The following is an 18,596-nucleotide window of genomic DNA, read 5'->3' on the forward strand; positions in this document are numbered from 1 at the left end:
TTTCAAATGTCTACAGAACAAACCATCGTTATACAATAACTTGCCTAATTACCCTAACCTGCCTAGTTAACATAATTAACCTAGTTTAGCCTTTACATGTCACTTTAAGCTATATAGAAGTGTCTTGAAAAATATCTAGTCAAATATTAATTACTGTCAACATGGCAAAGATAAAATAAATCAGTTATTAGATATGAGTTATTAAAGCTATTATGTTTATAAATGGGTTGAAAAAAATCTTTTATCCGTTAAACATAAATTGGGTAAAAAAATAAACAGGGCGGCTAATAATTCTGACTTCAACTGTAATATTCATTCATTTTCCTGCAGTTCAGTCCCTTAATTCATCAACGGTCACCACAGCAGAATGAACCATCAACTTATCCAGCATGTTTTACACAGCGGATGCCCTTCTAGCTACAACCCAGCACTGGGAAACACCCATACACTCTCTCATTCACACACATAGACTACGGCCAATTTAGTTTATTCAATTCCCTTATTGCACATGTGTTTGTACTGTGGGGGAAACCAGAGCACCCGGAAGAAACCCACGCCAACATAGGCTGAACATGCAAACTCCACATAGAAATGCCAACGGACTCAGCCAGAACTCAAACCAGCAACCTTCTTGCTGTGAGGTGATCATGCTACCCACTGCGCCACCGTGACATGCCCAATTCAATGTATTATGCATATTAAAGTTAAGACTAAAGTTAAACTGTTATACAGCTCCTCAACATTAAACAGAAAGCAAGAAAGTAACGCAGTAGTAATATTGGTAGTAATTGGTGTGTATTTAATCTTGAAAAATATATTCATTCAGATATAAGAGGGCATTTTGACTGCATAAAGTCACACTCGATTTTATTTGGCATTTAGGGTCTGACCACACTGAATTAAAACTATTGTAATTGCATATATAAATTGTATATATTCAAATCAAATATTGTATTTGTAACATTCTTTGTGTATAAATTATGGAGACTCACTATGATCAGCATTTTATATAATATAATATAATATAATATAATATAATATAATATAATATAATATAATATAATATAATATAATATAATATAATATAATATAATATAATATAATATAATAAAAAACAATATAATATAATATAATATAATATAATATAATATAATATAATATAATATAATATAATATAATATAATATAATATAATATAATAAAAAACAATATAATATAATATAATATAATATAATATAATATAATATAATATAATATAAAATAAAATAAAATAATATAATATAATATAATATAATATAATATAATATAATATAATATAATATAAAATAATATAATATAATATAATATAATATAATATAAAATAATATAATATAATATAATATAATATAATATAATAAAAAAACAATATAATATAATATAATATAAAATAATATAATATAATATAATATAATATAATATAATATAATATAATATAATATAATATAATATAAAATAATATAATATAATATAATATAATATAATATAATATAATATAATATAATATAATAATAAATAATATTTTCATGAATGAATGCATAAATATAAATGTAAATAATTAATAATAATTTCTTTTAAGAACACATTGAAAAATTGAAAACACACAGAGACGTTTTCCCTTTTTATCTGATCTGAAATCATTCCAGGATGCAAATACAGTTGAAGTGTTTTCTTTTATTCCACCTCCCCTCTTCCATCCTTTCCTCTCTTTCTGACTCTCTGGCTTTGACTCTTCTCTCCATCACCTGATAAATGCCCTGTTATCAGCCACACTTCTGATCCTTCAGCAACTGTCCCTGAGTCTGTTAGCAGTAATTACTAAAACACAGTGTGAGAGGCAGCATATTGTGTTCAGTGTGTACAGCAGGAGTGAATGCCTGCCTTGGAGGAGTGAAAGAAAGACTGCTTTATAATTGCTACCTCTTCCTTCACTGAGTTTGAGGTCATAGCTGACATATGTGCAGTAACACCCAGGTTAACTGCTCTCTTCCTCTCTTCCTCTCCCTCTGTCTCTATTAGTCGCTGCTGTGACAAGAAAAGTTGTGGCAATCGTAATGAGACGCCCTCTGACCCGGTCATCATCGACAGGTAAGAGCTGGATATTACATGTTTGTGTGTGTATGTGTGTGTGTGTGTGTTGCAACATATTTGATCACCATATGCCTCGCTAGATAGGACGTCCAGTGGAAGCTTTGTAAGTTGAGTTATGACAATCATGTTAAGTTATGAAGGGTAATGCAGTTTGTCATGGGAGACTTGATTTGGCACAAACAAAAATGTGGCTTCATGGGATGCAGTCATTTAAAAAAGAGCACACATTTTTAACAACAGCATTTTTCCTATTCAGAATTGCTTTCTACATTCTAATACATTAAAGGCACAAATGTATTTGTTGTATTTTTAAAATCTACTATACAGTAGTCGACATCTGAAGTGGATCTAAATCTTTCATCAAAGTTGTCCTAAACATATTCAACAACACTCATTTTTGTTTTAGGATCATTTTGAATTAATAATTTTAGGATGGATAATATTAAAAATTAATAATAATGTTTTAGGATAATTTTGATTACTAAATAAGCTAGCATTCAAAAGATTGGGGTCAGTTTTTTTATTATTTTATTTATTTATTTATTTATTTTTTTAAGTCTGTGTGAACCAGAAGTTGCTGAGACTTTTATTTAAGTATGTTGATGCACATCCAACTAAAACAGAATATGAAGTAGGGGGCGGGGCTTTCTTTTTGTGCATCATTCCCTCATAGTGATTTAAATGTAGAGAGGTGTGGTTATTAGTATAATAGCTGAAGTTGTCAAACTGACGTCAACAGAGAAGGACTGTCACATCAAACCCAAATGGCCAAACTGGTTGAAGATTACCACAGAAAAAAAATCATTGGATTGACTTGCATGGATTAATAACAATGTGTGCCAGCAAAATAAATAAACAAATAAAAACAATACCTTAATTTAGATATACAGTTGAAATCAGAATTATTAAACCCCCTTTTAATTTTTTCTTTTAAATATTTCCCAAATGATGTTTAACAGAGCAAATTTTCACAGTATGTCTGACAATATTTTTTCTTCTGGGGAAAGTCTTATATGTTTTATTTCGGCTAGAATAAAAGCAGTTCTTAATTTTTTAAAAACCATTTTAAGGTCAAAATTATTAGCTTCTTTAAGCTATTTTTTTTCCCGAGTCTACTGAACAAACCATCATTATGCAATAACTTGTCTAATTACTCTAAACTGCCTATTTAACCTAATTAACCTAGTTAAGCCTTTAAAAGTCACTTTAAGCTGTATAGAAGTGTCTTGAAAAATATCTAGTCAAATATTATTTACTGTCATCATGGCAAACATCAAATAAATCAGTTATTAGAAATGAGTTATTAAAACTATTATGTTTAGAAATGTGCTGAGAAAATCTCTCCGTTAAACAGAAATAAAAAAATAAACAAATAAGCAGGGGGCTAATAATTCAGGGGAGTTAATAATTCTGACTTCAACTGTATATTTGTGATTCTAGACCACAAAACCAATCAATCATAAGTGTACATCAGTTGGAAATTGAGACTTATACAAAATCTGAAAGGTTAACAAGTAAGCCTTGCACTGATGTATGGTTTGTTAGGACAGGATAATATTTTAAAGAGATAAAACTATTTAAAAATCGAGAATAAGAAGAGAAATCACCTTTGAAGTTAAGTGCTGATATATTTACAGTAGGGCTTTTATAAAACATCTTCATGAAACACTTTACTTAATATTCTAATGATTTTTGTCTGTGGAATACTAGTATCTTTCAAAATAACTAATAAAATATGATGTAGTAATTATTATGAAAGCAATACCTTTATTTAGCAATGATGCACTAAATATAAATCAAATTGAAATATAATATTGTGTGGAAACATGTTTTATTAGGTTGTTTTTCAGTAAGGAGACTCCTAGAATAATGAATGGCTTCAAGTAACTCCTGCTCTTTTAATATTTCTAAAATTAAATTAAAAAATGGTAAGGTTTTCACAGAAACAGTCAGAAGATCTGTTTTGAACATTTGATAAACAATAAGAAAAGTTTTTTTTAATTTTGAGATTTTAAGAGGATTATGCAACACTGAAGACTGCAGAAAATTGATTCAACTTTTACCCTCATTTTTTGTGTTCATTAAAGTTGTATTTAATTGTATTTTCCCCTAAACATATTAATTTAAGTGTACAAATCTTTGGGGTGTGATATTAATTTTTTTTATTATTATTATTATTTTTTTGTTAACAGGGTATCCGGGGGGTCTTAAAAAGTCTTAAAATGTCTTAAATTTCGAAATCAAAATTTTAGGCCTTAATTTTAGGTCTTACATTGACTGAAATATTGTCTTGAAGGTCTAAAATCATTTTAAATAAGTCTTAATTTTCCTTTGTTTATGTAAAGCTACCCAATCAATCCAACACACATCCAATCACCAACAAATACATCTAAATAAAACTTTTAGAACAGTCTGTTGTGCATACATTTAGTTTTTAAAGAGTTTTTTTATGTTGTCAATTAAAAAGATATGTATATAACTGCTTGTTTTGACACATTATTTAAAATTCGTGGCTAAGAAATAACTAATTAGAATTATAGGCAAATCATATTAGATAGGGCAAGTACATTTTTTTGTCCTTATACGCCATTAAAAAAAACTTTAGTGTTTAGCCCCATATAAGTCTGAAATTTCATTCTTCACAGTCTTAAAAAGGTCTTAAAAAGTCTTAAATTTAACTAGCAGAAACCTTGTGTTAAATTAGTTCCAGTTTTGCCTTTGGTACTTACTAATTTAATATACTGGATATATAGGACTGCATAGTGCAATAGTTTTTTACAATATTTTTTTTACTGTAATAAAAGAAAACCTTACTAACCCCAAATGTTTCACTGGTTGTGTAAAAAACATAATTCATATCAGATAAAATCATAACATTACATTCCAAGAAGTCAAACTAAGTGATCCTCCATCAGGGCTTTGCACAATCTGTTCATGCATATACAACAATACACGCTCTACTGTTCCATACAAAACATTGCAAATCAAAGGGAGCAGTTCAAAAAGAACTCCCCATCACTGAGGAAAAAACAACAACCTGACAACAAGCATCCTGCGACCAGAAGCCATTTGTTTGCAAAGAAGTAATTGTTTAGTGATCGGCACGGGGTGTTCTGAGGCCCTGTTGTTGGGGTTGTTGAGTACATGGCGCGCTCTGAAGTGTGCATGTATGAATAATGAGCAGTGAAGATGCGCAAGACTTCAGGATCATGTGCAGCCAAGCGTGTCTCCTACCCTTTTTTGTTTAAAAAGTTCATACAAGCGTGTCGCATTATTATTGAGGGCGACACAGTTTCGTTTCTGACTCGGAGCATGGGTTTTCTGCAGATTAAAGTGTGTTTAAGTGTCAAAGGTGTGCTCTCATGTGTGTGTTAATAAGTCAGTGGCCTGTGCTATCAGATGAACACAGCTGTAGGTTCACTTCGCGACTTTGCCAGCAATAGTGTGTGTGTGAGTGAGTGTATGTGTGTTTAGGAGGTTTCTACCTGGCTGCTGTGTCTGTACGGCTGGCCTGTTTCTGCTCCACTGAACTAGAACGCTTCACAGTGCTCAAAGACAGCTGCAGCCCCTCTATGCCACGTGGCATCACCTCCACCCAGCATACAAACACACTGTCCATCACTTACTCTTTTTGATCGTTTCCCTACAAAAGCTCTTCTGAAACGTTTCCTCAAATCCTCTTGTAACTGTTTGTGGTCTGGTAAACTGTCTTGGCCTTAGGACCCATGTTTTCTATGGTCATCAATATAGCACATAGCAAATTTTGTAGGAAATGTACCAAAATGCAAAACATGTATGTATATAAGTGACTCTAGATCACAAAACCAGTCATACATGTACATTTTTTGAAATATAATCTGAAAGGTGAATAAATAAGATTTCCGTTAATGAATGGTTTGTTGGGACAGGACAATATTTGGTAGAGATAAAACTATTTAGAATTTGAGGGTTAAAACACTCCAAATACTGAGAAAATGACCTTTAAAGTTACGTTTTGATATGTTTATAGTAGGACTTTTTTTAAAACATCTTCATGAAACACTTTATTAATGATTTTTGGCTTAAAATCTATTATTTTGAACCATATAATGGATTTTTTTGTTGACTTACTGCTTAAAAAATACCTCAAGCAACATAGGATTTTGTTGTAGGGTAACATATATTGTCGAAGGCAAACTTATTAACCCTCCTTTGAAATTGTAATTATTTTTCAAATATTTCACAAGTAACGTTTAACAGAGAAAAGACATTTTCATCATATTTCATATTATATCTTATTATCTTCTGGATAAAAAACACATTTATTTCAGTTTTTTTGAATGAAATATAAGCAGTTTTGAATTCTTCGAAATTATTTTTAAGGTTAATATTGGCTACAGAACAAATCACTGTTGTCTAATTACTTGCCGAATTGCTCTAACTTAACCTAATTAACATAGTTAAGGCTTATAAATCAAACTTAAGGCTGAATACTAGTATCTTGAAAAATAACTAGTAAAATATTGTGAACTGTCATCATTGCAAATACAAAAGAAACTAATGATCAGAATTTAGTTAAAACTATTATGCTTAATAAAATTGTGTTGGAAAAAATTGCAATTGGTAAATATAATTTTTTAATTATATTAAATTACACACACGTACATCCCACTTCACTTAAAGATCCCCTGAAGTGAAAAATATGCACAGCTTTGTAATATGTGTTATGTAATTGTAACTAAGACACAAAGATAGGGCGGGGCATGTCAAGTAGCCCCTCCCATTTTCCAAGAATAGCCAAAAGTGTTGTTGAGTCTGTCTAACTCATTCTCTCCTATAAAACTCAAATGCAAATCATTCCTGACCACTTCCATATTACTAATTGCAGCTACAAAGTTACATGTGCTTTATTTATTGTAAAGTGAAATACAGCGTATGCCATCTGCAATTTTTTTCCAGTCAGAATTTGTCCATTTAAATAATAATAATTAAATTTGTCCTAAAGCCTTCTTTTATTGGTTATTTTCATAATTTATGCTGGCATACTGTCAAAAATGAGCTCATATAATGGTCAAATTCTGGACTTTTTCAGCAGGGGGGAGGGTCTTTCGAACCTTCCAAACCCCCCTCCTGGCCTGTGGTGGGTTTGTTTCCTGAGAGACTTTTTTATTTCGTAAACAAAAATAGCATTAGAAGAATGACACTGACATATGAGCAGACAGCATCTAATCTGACTGCGCATACTGAATCTCATGCACTCTTTACTGGAAACGGGTCTAACAGAAGTGTCAACTGCTTTCACACGTTTTTTAAAATAAGTTTGGAATCACTAATAACACTCAAAACGGTCTTGCGACAAACTGATAGAAACGTTTGTGGTTGAAGTGAGCAGCTGCGCTCGAGGTCACTGCATAGACTCAGGTGCGAGGGCATCGCTAATTGCCTGCAAAAAAAGGAATTAGTTTCCTTTTAGTCACGTGTGTTTGCAAGACATGAAAATAGGTCATTTTAAATGAGAGGCGGGGGAGGGGAGGGAAGGGGGGATATGGAAGAGTTTACAGGAACTTTGGATATTTTCTTGGCTGCATTCGGTTCTGGGGTTCCTAACAAACAAGGCTCAAGATGGAACAGAATCAATTACAGCCGGCGCAGGCGCTCCTAAATTCATCAGAAAATATGATTTTGAGCGTCTTCCTTCCCTTGAAGTTATTTAGCTGAATAAATAAGAGCTCATTAGTGTGGTCTTGTTTCAAAGAGCTGATTAGGTTTTACAGCAGTAATTAGCAAGGCTAGCGCTAATTCCTCTGGAAGAGTAATGAAAGTGATTTCCTAATTAGGTTCCTCTCATAAGACAGCACAACAGGCCACTTCAGCGAAACCAGAGGAATGTCAGGGAAATAAAGGCAACTAACAATACCTTATTAGATTGTTAAAAGAACAAATCTTACCCGCAGCGGTGTGAGATTTGGCGCTCACGGGACCATCGGCTAACGGTTCGAGTTTGGGAAGCTTTTGAAAATTTGATTGGGGTAAATTGAATTACTCACGTGAAGTTAAAACGGGTGCGCTAGTTAGTGTTTTTCTCAGAGGGTGTGTTGAATTTACATGTTTTTTCAGGGGGGTTTATTAAATAAGCTATATTTAAGAATTTTCTTGCATTAATTGTTTTTTTATTGACAGTGTGTGCAGATGGCTTGCAACTTTAAAACAAGATCCTTAACAACTTACAGATAATTTGGGTTGCTAATATATGTGAAAGATTTTTATTCCATGAAATATGAATGTTTAGAATGTGCAACCTATTCTAATATAAGCTATTCTAGAATTAGCTATTCTGATTAAATAAAAAAGAAGAATATATATTAATAAATACAGTAACATAATAATATATAAGCCTGTAGACCAGGGATATCAGACTGAATACCTGGAGGGCCGCAGCCCTGCACAGTTTAGTTCCAACTCTAATTAATCACACCTGATCAAACTAATTGAGTCCATTAGGCTTGTTTGAAACCTACAGGTAAGTGTGTTGGAGCAGGGTTGGAACTAAACTGTGCAGGGCTGCGGCCCTCCAGGAATTGAGTTTGACATCCCTGCTGTAGACTAATATGAATTATATACGTTTGAATGTTTAGAATGTGCAACTTAGTGAGAAATAAGCAATTATAAGCTATAACAACATAAATAAATAAATTCAGTAATATATTAAATAGAGAAAAAATGTTTAATAGTAATTAAATAATTTCCAAATAATATTTTAGGCCCTTTTTTAATCATTTAATACATTTTTTGGAATATACAAATATAAATCGGGCCTTTATTAATTTTAGTAGTGCTTCTAGTTGGGCTATATGAGGGTGATTGTTTTTTGGGGGCCCATGCCAAGTTTATCCAACTGGAATTTTTCATTCGACTGTTAAAAGAACCAATCTTACCCGCAGCGTTGTGATATTTGGCGCTTACGGGACTTTCGGCTAACGTTTGAGTTTGGCCAGCTTTTGAAAATGTGATTGGGGCAAATTGAATTGCTCGCGTGAAGTTAAAATGGATGCGCTAGTTAGCGTTTTTCTCAGAGGGTGTGTTGAGTTTACATGTTTTTCTGTTTTTTTTAATTAAATAAGCTATATCTAAGAATTTTCTTGCATGAATTGCTTTGTTATTGTGTGCAAACAGCTTGTAACTTTAAAACAAGATCTTCGCCAACTTACAGATAATTTAGATTGCATATGAAAGCTTGTAGACTAATATATGTGAAATATATATATATATATATATATATATATATATATATATATATATATATATATATATATATATTTATATATATTTATATACTTAATGCAGAATAAGCTATTCGGATTAAATTAAAAACGTAAATAAATAAATACAGTAATAAATGTTTAATAGTAATTAAATAATTTCCAAATAATATTTTAGACCCATTTTTAATTATTTAATATTGATATTCTAATTTTTTAATATACAAATATAAATCAGGCCTTATTAGTAGGGCTTCCCTATAAGGATGATCGTATTTGGCGACCTATGCCAGGTTTATCCAACCAACATTCTTTTATTCGACTGTTAAAAGAACAAATCTCACTTGCTTCAGAGCAGGATCTGCTTTTAGGACCACCAGCTCACGGTTCAAGTTCTCCGATTCATTAGGAAGCTTTTGAAAACATGATTGAAGTCAATTAAATTCCTCATCTGAAATGAAAACTGCTCTTCTTTTTACGTCAGATGGCTGTATCTAATCTCATTTCGTGTGTAAATGTATGTGTGTCGCGATTGACTCCTCGTCTCCTCCTTTTCTTCTCCTCTTTTACCTTCTGAGCTCTGTTAATGCCCCAGTAAGATTATTTCAAATACTTTAATCTGCTCTCATTGACACGGACACAAAAGGCCAGTGACATCTAATAGCAGGCCTTTTCACTGCCTCCTGTTTCATCTCTTTCACATCCCTCAGAAGCTCTCTTTCTCTCTCTCTTATTCTCTCTCTCGATTTCTTTCTCTCTTATCATTGTGTGTGTTAGGAGTAATTGAAGCTCAATAAGCCGTACAGTAATGGAGAAAGGTGTCGTTCTATCTCCCTGGGAACATTGCAGTTGGTGCCTTCATCACTGTGTGGATCCTCTTAAACACTAAAATTCTTAACCCGATTATGCTTAATAAACTGACAATGCACATGGCCATGTAACCGTGTTAACCCATTTATATCAGTGTCATAAATGACTTAACCGATTGACAACTTGATTTTTCCCAGCAAACAATTTTGTGTTTAATATACATCGTATAGACATCTAAATATAGCTACTTGGCTGAAACAAGGCTAAACATGGGCTGTCAGCAAAAATCTAATAGACATTTAAGAATAGCCCAAAACTAGACTAGTTGTCAAATAGACCGATCAGACAGACTTTATATGTATAGTCATTCATTTCTGTTTATTTGTTTTGACGTTTCATAGACGTCTATTAGATTTTCACTGACAGCTTAAATTTAGCATTGTTTTAGCCAAGACGACTATGTTTAGACATCTATTAGACATCTATTAGACAGCTTTAAAAAACAAAAATGCTTGCTGTGTTGATAACAATTCAGATTTTTTTTAAGCATGTAAACAAATTAACCAGCTTGTTTGTTGCTATTTAAGGTCTTTAATGCATAGTTTACCCAAAACTGAAATTCTTTCATCATTTATTTTTCATAAACCTTTTCACAAACCTGTTTGTTTCTTTCTCCTGTTGAACACAAATTGAGTTATTTAAATTGGAAATTAATAACCATTGACTTCCATATTATTTGTTTTTCCTTCTGTGGAATGGTTATTGGGTTCCAACATTCTTCAAAATATCTTCTTTTGTGTTCAACAGAAAAAAGAAACTCATAAACGTTTGGAAATACTTGGGGTAGTGTATATAAGGAGTACATTTTCGTTTTTGGGTGCACTATCCCTTTTAGTTCATCCAGACAGAGTAATGTTTTTGTAGTCAGAAAATATACACTGTAAAACCCAAAAAGTTAAGGTAACTTAAACCATTTGAGGAAACCGATTACAACAATCCATTTGAGTTAAACTAATCTATATGAGTATTGTGAACTTACTCCATTTAAGTTGAAGTAATGAGGTATTTAATTAACTCATTACCTTTAACACTGAGTTCAAAACTCTTTTCAAATGAGTGGAATTAACTTTCAGTAAATTTTGAGTTAACTACACTCATTTCATTTGATAAAGTTGACTGTTGGGTTTTACAGTGTAGAAAAAAATATACCACAAATTTCAGACACCGTTGACCCAAAGAATTATGAAAATAGGTTCTTATCTTGTGCAACAGAAAATTTGGTACAAATCAACTGTTGCATCTTGAGAAAATAATTTATGAGCTGTAAGTCTTCCACTGGCATGTTGCAATACTCTTCATTGGTCAATATTCTCTTCTTTTTTTAATGATTTATTTGATATGACAACTGGCATAATTGAAACACTCATTGATATGCAAATATTTAGGTGATGTCATGTCTCCATTAGGAAATATTCCGATTAACCCTATAAGTGCCCCACCAAGAAAAAAAATTGGATTGCATTTCTTAACACCTAATGTTGCAAGTTAACACACTCAATGCTTTTTTTTTCAACGCATCCCATCATTTCTAAAATATCAGCCTCTACCAAATGGTTGATATGTTGGTTTATGGTAAAAGTACCGCATTTAATACATATACTATGAAAAATATGAAGTGAAAGACCAATTTATTTAAAAACATAATCAAAATAAAACATTTTTGAATACTAAATGATGTTTATTTATTGAAGTATGTCTTGTTTGTTTGTTTGTTTTTACAATTAAAACAAAATCAAGTGTAGTAGTGCAACAGAATTATGTTTGTTTTATTTATTTATTTTTTTTTTTTTATGTAAACCAACAATGCTGTTAACCATTATTAAAAACAACCTTTAAATTGCATTAACAGTCCTTATTTAAAGCAGTCAAAATATGGTCAACCATTTGGTAGAGCAGGCAGTTAAAGAGTTAAATGGGGTTTTATTGGATTGCTGGGTTATTGGTTTGCATGTAAACTATGACAACAGGTTATTTCAATAAGATGTTATTGTTTATTTATTGATTTTTTTTGCGAGTTATCTGCATATTCAAATGCATGTAAACATGCTCACTGATAGTGATTTCGCAGTGCAGAAAGTTCAGAGTTCCTGCGCTAACCGTGGGAGTTGTGTGGCTCTGCGCTCGGTCGCAAGCCCTGACCCTGCTGGAAGGCTTTGTTTGTGATGTAATCTTCAACATCTGGATATCCACTTCATGAAGAAATAACACAGCGAAGGATGGAAAACGCCATGGAGCGGGGTTGATGTGCCCTTTCTCTGAATGTTTAATGGAGGTCTTTGGCTCCCAACTATTCTGCCGGCCAGATCTGACCTTCTAGAAGAAGACCTTCGGCTCTCATGAAAGCAGAGCAGGAAGTCATGTTTCACAGGGTGCTTTCACAGAATCATTTTTTTTTTTGGTTTTGGTCTTGGTCTTGCTCGGACGCTTATACAGGATGTGCTTTTTTATCAGAATCCTGCAGAGCATGCATTTTAACAATTAAAACTATGATATAGAGTACTTTAGATGTGATGACGCAGTCTTAAAACTGAAGATTAACATTAACATTGATAACGTTGAACATTTAAAGGGGTAGTTCATTCAAAAAAGAAAATTCTATCTATCTATCTATCTATCTATCTATCTATCTATCTATCTATCTATCTATCTATCTATCTATCTATCTATCTATCTATCTATCTATCTATCTATCTATCTATCTATCTATCTATCTATCTATCTATCTATCTATCTATCTATCTATCTATCTATCTATCTATCTATCTATCTATCTATCTATCTATCTATCTATCTATCTATCTATCTACCTATCTATCTATCTATCTACCTATCCATCTATCCATCCATCCATCTAACTGGTTGGGAAAGAGGTAGTGTCATGGAGCGACGTTGTATTCCAGCAGTATGTTTGCATTAGTGGATTAGCGGGCTCTATTTCACAGAGCTGTTCTCTGAATCGGTGGCCAGAGAGTGATCCTCACAGGCTGGGGCTCCCATTGTTAGCGTAATCCTGTCCGGTCTGTAGCCCTATTGTGTGGCAATTAAGACTGAGAGACTGTGGAGAGCTCAGCGTGAGCATGTATGTGTGTGTGTGTGCGTGTAGGCCATGAAAAATGCAGTGCAAGAAAGTAATTGTGGTAAACATGTTTCAGTCTTTTCTCTGAAAATGAACCCGAGGAGTCTCTCACAGTGAAAGAGATACGGTGAAGGGAAATGTGTGCATCAGGCTTTAAAAAGTGTGCGTGACTCTCCAGGCTGGGCTGTCACAGCTGCTGAAAGGTGATGTGCTCCTATGCAATGACAATGTCTGTTCCTGGAGAGAGAGAAAGAGAGAGAGGGGAGAGTGTCTGTGTGTGTGTGTTTGTGAGTCTGTGTGTATAGGTGCATATGTGTGGCCTACTTAAGCCCAAACGGTGCAGGAATAATAAAAGGGCAAGCTCTGGTGTTCTGAGTTAATACAGGGTTAAAGATATGCAGCTCACTGTCAACAATCCCATCATCCGCCTGGATGATTCCCAAAGAAGAGCATGCACTTCTCTCCAGTCGCCCGTGCCTGTGTGTGTGGCCCTGTGTGCGCTGTTCTTCCCTGACAACTTCACTCTCTCTATACACCCAGTGCCCACTTTCTCTTGGACTCACACACGTGCACCTTCATCTAAATGGTAATGGCACATTAGCAAATCTACTGTTTTCAAATTAAGAGTAAGAAATCACACTTGTTAGTGATCTAGTAGATACTTATATTCATCAAGGACAAACATTTTGGAATGGCAAGATTTTGCTTTTGTTTGGCTTGTGCTCATTAAGTCTGCATTTAATTAATCAAAATACAGTAAACCTATTTTGTTGTGAACCATTTGAACTATTAGATTAAATTGCTGTTTTTTATTTGGATATAATATAAAAATCTATTGTTTGTTTAAACTTTATTGTCTGTTCTGATTGTCACAGAAAGGAAATTTGTCTTTAACACTTGGTGACTTTCAGTCATAAGTGTCATTATTAAATTATTCTTTAGATTCAGAATCAGATTTGTGACATAAGTAAACTATTATTATTATTATTATTATTATTATCATTGGAAAATCAAAAAGAAAATTGGAAGTAGAAATATTTGAAGTAGAAATCTTTGTTATTATTATTATTATTATTATTATTATTATTAGTAGTAGTAGTAGTAGTAGTAGTATTATTATTATGACCTTTAAAATAACCCCCCCCCCCCCCCAAAAAAAAAAAAAAATTGGGAAATTATTTGAAGTAAAAATCTTTATTATTATGATATTATAACATTTATTATTATGATATTATTATTATTATTATTATTATTATTATTATTATTATTATTATTATTATTATTATTATTATTATTATTATTATTATTATCAAAAATAAAATTGGACATTTATTTGAAGTAGAAATCTTTACTATTATTATATTATAACATTATTATTATTATTAATAATATTGTTATTATTATTATTATTATTATTATTATTATTATTATTACTAATAGTAATAATAATATAAAAAAGAAAATTGGGCATTATTTGAAGTATTATTATTATATTATAACACAACATATTATTATTGTTATTTTGTATTATCATTATTTATTATTATTATTATTAATAATATTGTTGTTATTATTATTATTAATTATTATTATTGTTTATTTTTATTATTTATTTATTTATTTATTTATTTATTTATTTATTATTATTATCATCATCATCATCATCATCAAATTATCAAAAAGAAAACTAGCAATTTATTTATCTTTTGTAACATTATATAGCAATAACTGTCACCTGTGGACAATTTAATGCTTCTTGCTGAATAAATATCCTTTAAAAATCCTTCCTGAACATTCCAGCTGCAATTCATATTGTGCATAATTTTGCACTCTTCAGTGTATGGGATGCAAACGCTGCGTTCAGCGCAAACAGCTTTTACAATAATCTCTTCTTTTTTCTTTTTTTTTTACAACTAATCGCTTATTATGCATGCAAAAACAGCTATTCTTTCCACATCACGCTTGTTTCTCTCTGCCTGTCCGGCCTGTTGTTGCCACTCGGGCCATGAGGTTGTGCTCTCTGGAAAGGCTGATGGGCCCTTCAGGCGAGAGTGCTGTAAACCCTGGCAGTTTGAGTCTCTCCTCTGCTCTCACAGATAAGAGCCACAGATCAGCCAGATCACTGATCCACTTCACACGCTTCAGACACAGATCTGACCCGCAGGATGACTGATTAGCCACTCGATGCTACCGACAACAGTCAGCGATGAGAAAGACGACTTCATTTTACTCCAAGAAAAACAACCAAACGCTCTCATTTCCACACATACTGGTGACATGGATCAGACCGCTGTTGTTTTAAGAAGCAAGTGTGAGGCCGTGTGTTTGTGTGTGTTCATACGGAGGGTATTGTTGATGTATGCCATTTCCTTGCGAGTGTGTGTGTGTTGATTGAGGAATGTCAGACAGGAAGTGCTCCTCCCGGGGAAGGTGATGTCACCGCAGCTTCAGGGCGGCTTCCTGTCTAGTTGTGCAGCAACAGATGCACTCAACTGACTGAGTTGATTGCTTTATTTTTTCAACCGTAAGCCTGAGCATACAAATTATTATTGTTATACTTGACTTTTTCATCTCCGTCTACTCCAAGCAGACTGTAAGTTCCCTGTACAGTGCATGCTGGGAAAACATCCCTCTCTGACTCTCTCCGCTGGGTGCTCTCAAGCAGGGACATCGGGGTAATCCTATTAGTTCTGTCAACACACACACAAGTGATCAACGACATATGTAAACCATCAACCAGATCTATTTTTATGGAATTGACTTATAGGAAATGTGTGTGAGCAACATATTAGTTTTTTAGATACACACATTTGAGAAAGCCGATTCCAATGTTATCACTCGATTGAATGGGTGTTATCAGTGGTTATCAGCTGATAGCTATGGGCCAGTAGTAATCATCCATCCATGTGGTTAATCAGCTATAGATCGCATACTTCTGCGGTCGGAAGTTTGCGAGAATCGTTTATATTATTTATTAAATTTCCCATTAATTGTATTTTATTATCGTCTACCCCTACCTCAAGCGTAAACCCAACCTATTGTAAAAACAGATCTGGATCTGGAGTCTTCTCTATTAGTATAACTGATTAACGTGGATGGATGATAACAGCCTTCTGATCCTACTAGTAGGTGAGGAAGGCCCCTACTGGGCCATATCTATCAGCTGATGTCAACTGATAATACCCATTCAATCGAGTGATAACATTCAAAGCAGGTGTTTGAGAAACAAAATACTGAATTTACCTTTTGCTTACTGTTAATGGTTAATTTTTTGGTAAAATTAGTATTAGTGTTTATGAATGTTGTTGTTTTTATGGTGCCTAAATATAAAGATAAGCGAATTATGCATAATCAATTAATTTTTATAGAAACATATATTAATTTGACTTTACTTTTGGTTTATTTTGAATACCTCGTCATATTTTGCAGCCATGTTGTTTTGTTTACAGTAAAAATTAAGAAGTAAAATTTCACAAAAGTTTTTTCTTGCATTTAAAGGGCACCTATTTTACCCCTTTTTCAAGATTTAAGATAAGTGTTTTGCGTCTCCCGAGTGTATCTGTAAAGTTTCACCTCAAAACACCCATCAGATTATTCATTATACCTCTCAGAATATTGCATTTTCTGCTGTAAACACCATGTAGCTGTTTTTGTGGCCTGTGCCTTTAATGCTGTTTCTCCCCACCCACTTCCTACGTGCCTGTCAGAGAGTGTGCCTCAATCTCCGCCTTGGCTGCATCAGATAAACAGCACAGTGACAGATATGAAGGAAGCAGATCTCACGTAACGTTTGTGAGAAATACAGTGAGAAGTTTCACAATGATTATTATTTGATGGATTTGTTGTGGAGTTAATTCAAGCCTTTCTGCAACAACAAGTCACACACAATGTTGCTACAAAGTTCACGCACACACACACAGTGAACACACACACACAGTATGGCAAATTGACAGGATACACGTTAAGATCCACTGCTGTAAGGATATCGTTTTTTTTAATGTACAAAATAAACCTGATATAATGTCCATAAACCGAGATTGAAGCATCGTCTTTTATAATTGTACTGACACGCGGCTGTGGTGATAAAGACGGTAAAACCGCTGTAATTCATTACAAACATGACCTGTTTTAAAAATGTTTTAAACTTGTAAAACCCATTCTTGATCACTTTTAATGATGATTGATGATCACAGAGATCTTTACCACAGAGACATGTTAATACGGGGCTGTCAATCAATTTTTTGGGCGGGGAAACTCCTACATCACGTTGCGGTCGGCCTCAAAATGGGAGGGATTTTTCAACGCCAATAGCCTAGTGGTTAGTGCGTAGCCACATAGCACCAAGGTGTTCGTGACGACCCGAGTTCGATTCCCAGCTCGAGGTCCTTTGCCAATCCTTACCCTATTTCTTCTTCCCACACTTTCCTGTCTGTACATCTCCACTGTCCTATCAGTAAAGGTGAAATTCCCTAAAAAATAATTATAAAAAAAAAAGATGAGGGATTTGGATCCTATTTTAACGTCAGAAATTAAAAAAAAAGAGACTTATTGTGTTTTTATCACTCCAATATGACACTGGACACACTATACCTACATACAGTTCTGTCTAAACAGCTTACAAAAGATGATTTTCATCTTACGTGCCCTTTAAGCAATGTTGAGTAACTTACATTTGCTAAATATTTGTTCTCAGGTGAACTGATCCAGTTTTAATAGATTTTATTCAGAAAAAATGACAAAAATAGCCATATTAAGAGCATGATTTCTTTCTGTACTGAACACATTCTGTATTGCTCTCTCTCTCACCCATATGGCGAGGGCAATCAGAATTTGGTCGATCTATATTTAGCATTGTGTACCTCTCAGTGGGTGTGTGTGTGTGCACAGAGGGAACCCCCATGTCTGAAGTCCATTGTTGTGGTTTGTTGTGTTTGGGATGCACTTCCTGTGGTGAGAGGTCAGCGGCGCACAGCCTCGCCTGCCTGCTGAATAATTCATGCCATTGACTTTGTGTCAGCTTTCACAGGCGTGCCCAGGGATGTTTTATTCATTTATCTCATTTAGGGGCCCTGCCTGCACCTGTTCCACCATTAAGCACCCCGCTCATTTGCATTAGATGCTAATTTAGTTTACCGGCAGCACTGGGTTCCCCTATTTTCATTATACTTTCTTAGAAAACAAATATTATACTTTACACAGTACATCGATTTTTACATGCACCATGAATACATGCGGCATGAGTCTTCAAAGTAAGAATGAAAGACAGAAAGGATGAGAATGTGTTAA

General features: G+C 33.4%; 1 protein-coding gene across 1 annotated transcript in view; it reads left to right on the top strand.

Annotated features, from left to right (window-relative positions):
* Nucleotides 1-18,596, top strand: part of ebf1a (EBF transcription factor 1a) — a 217,819-nt gene that overhangs the window by 19,939 nt on the left and 179,284 nt on the right. Inside the window, 1 exon segment of the mRNA XM_056471881.1 lies at nt 2,055-2,123. Within this exon segment, the coding sequence (XP_056327856.1) occupies nt 2,055-2,123 (69 nt within the window).

This window comes from Danio aesculapii, chromosome 14 (genome assembly GCF_903798145.1).
Source record: "Danio aesculapii chromosome 14, fDanAes4.1, whole genome shotgun sequence".
Lineage (NCBI taxonomy): Eukaryota > Metazoa > Chordata > Actinopteri > Cypriniformes > Danionidae > Danio > Danio aesculapii.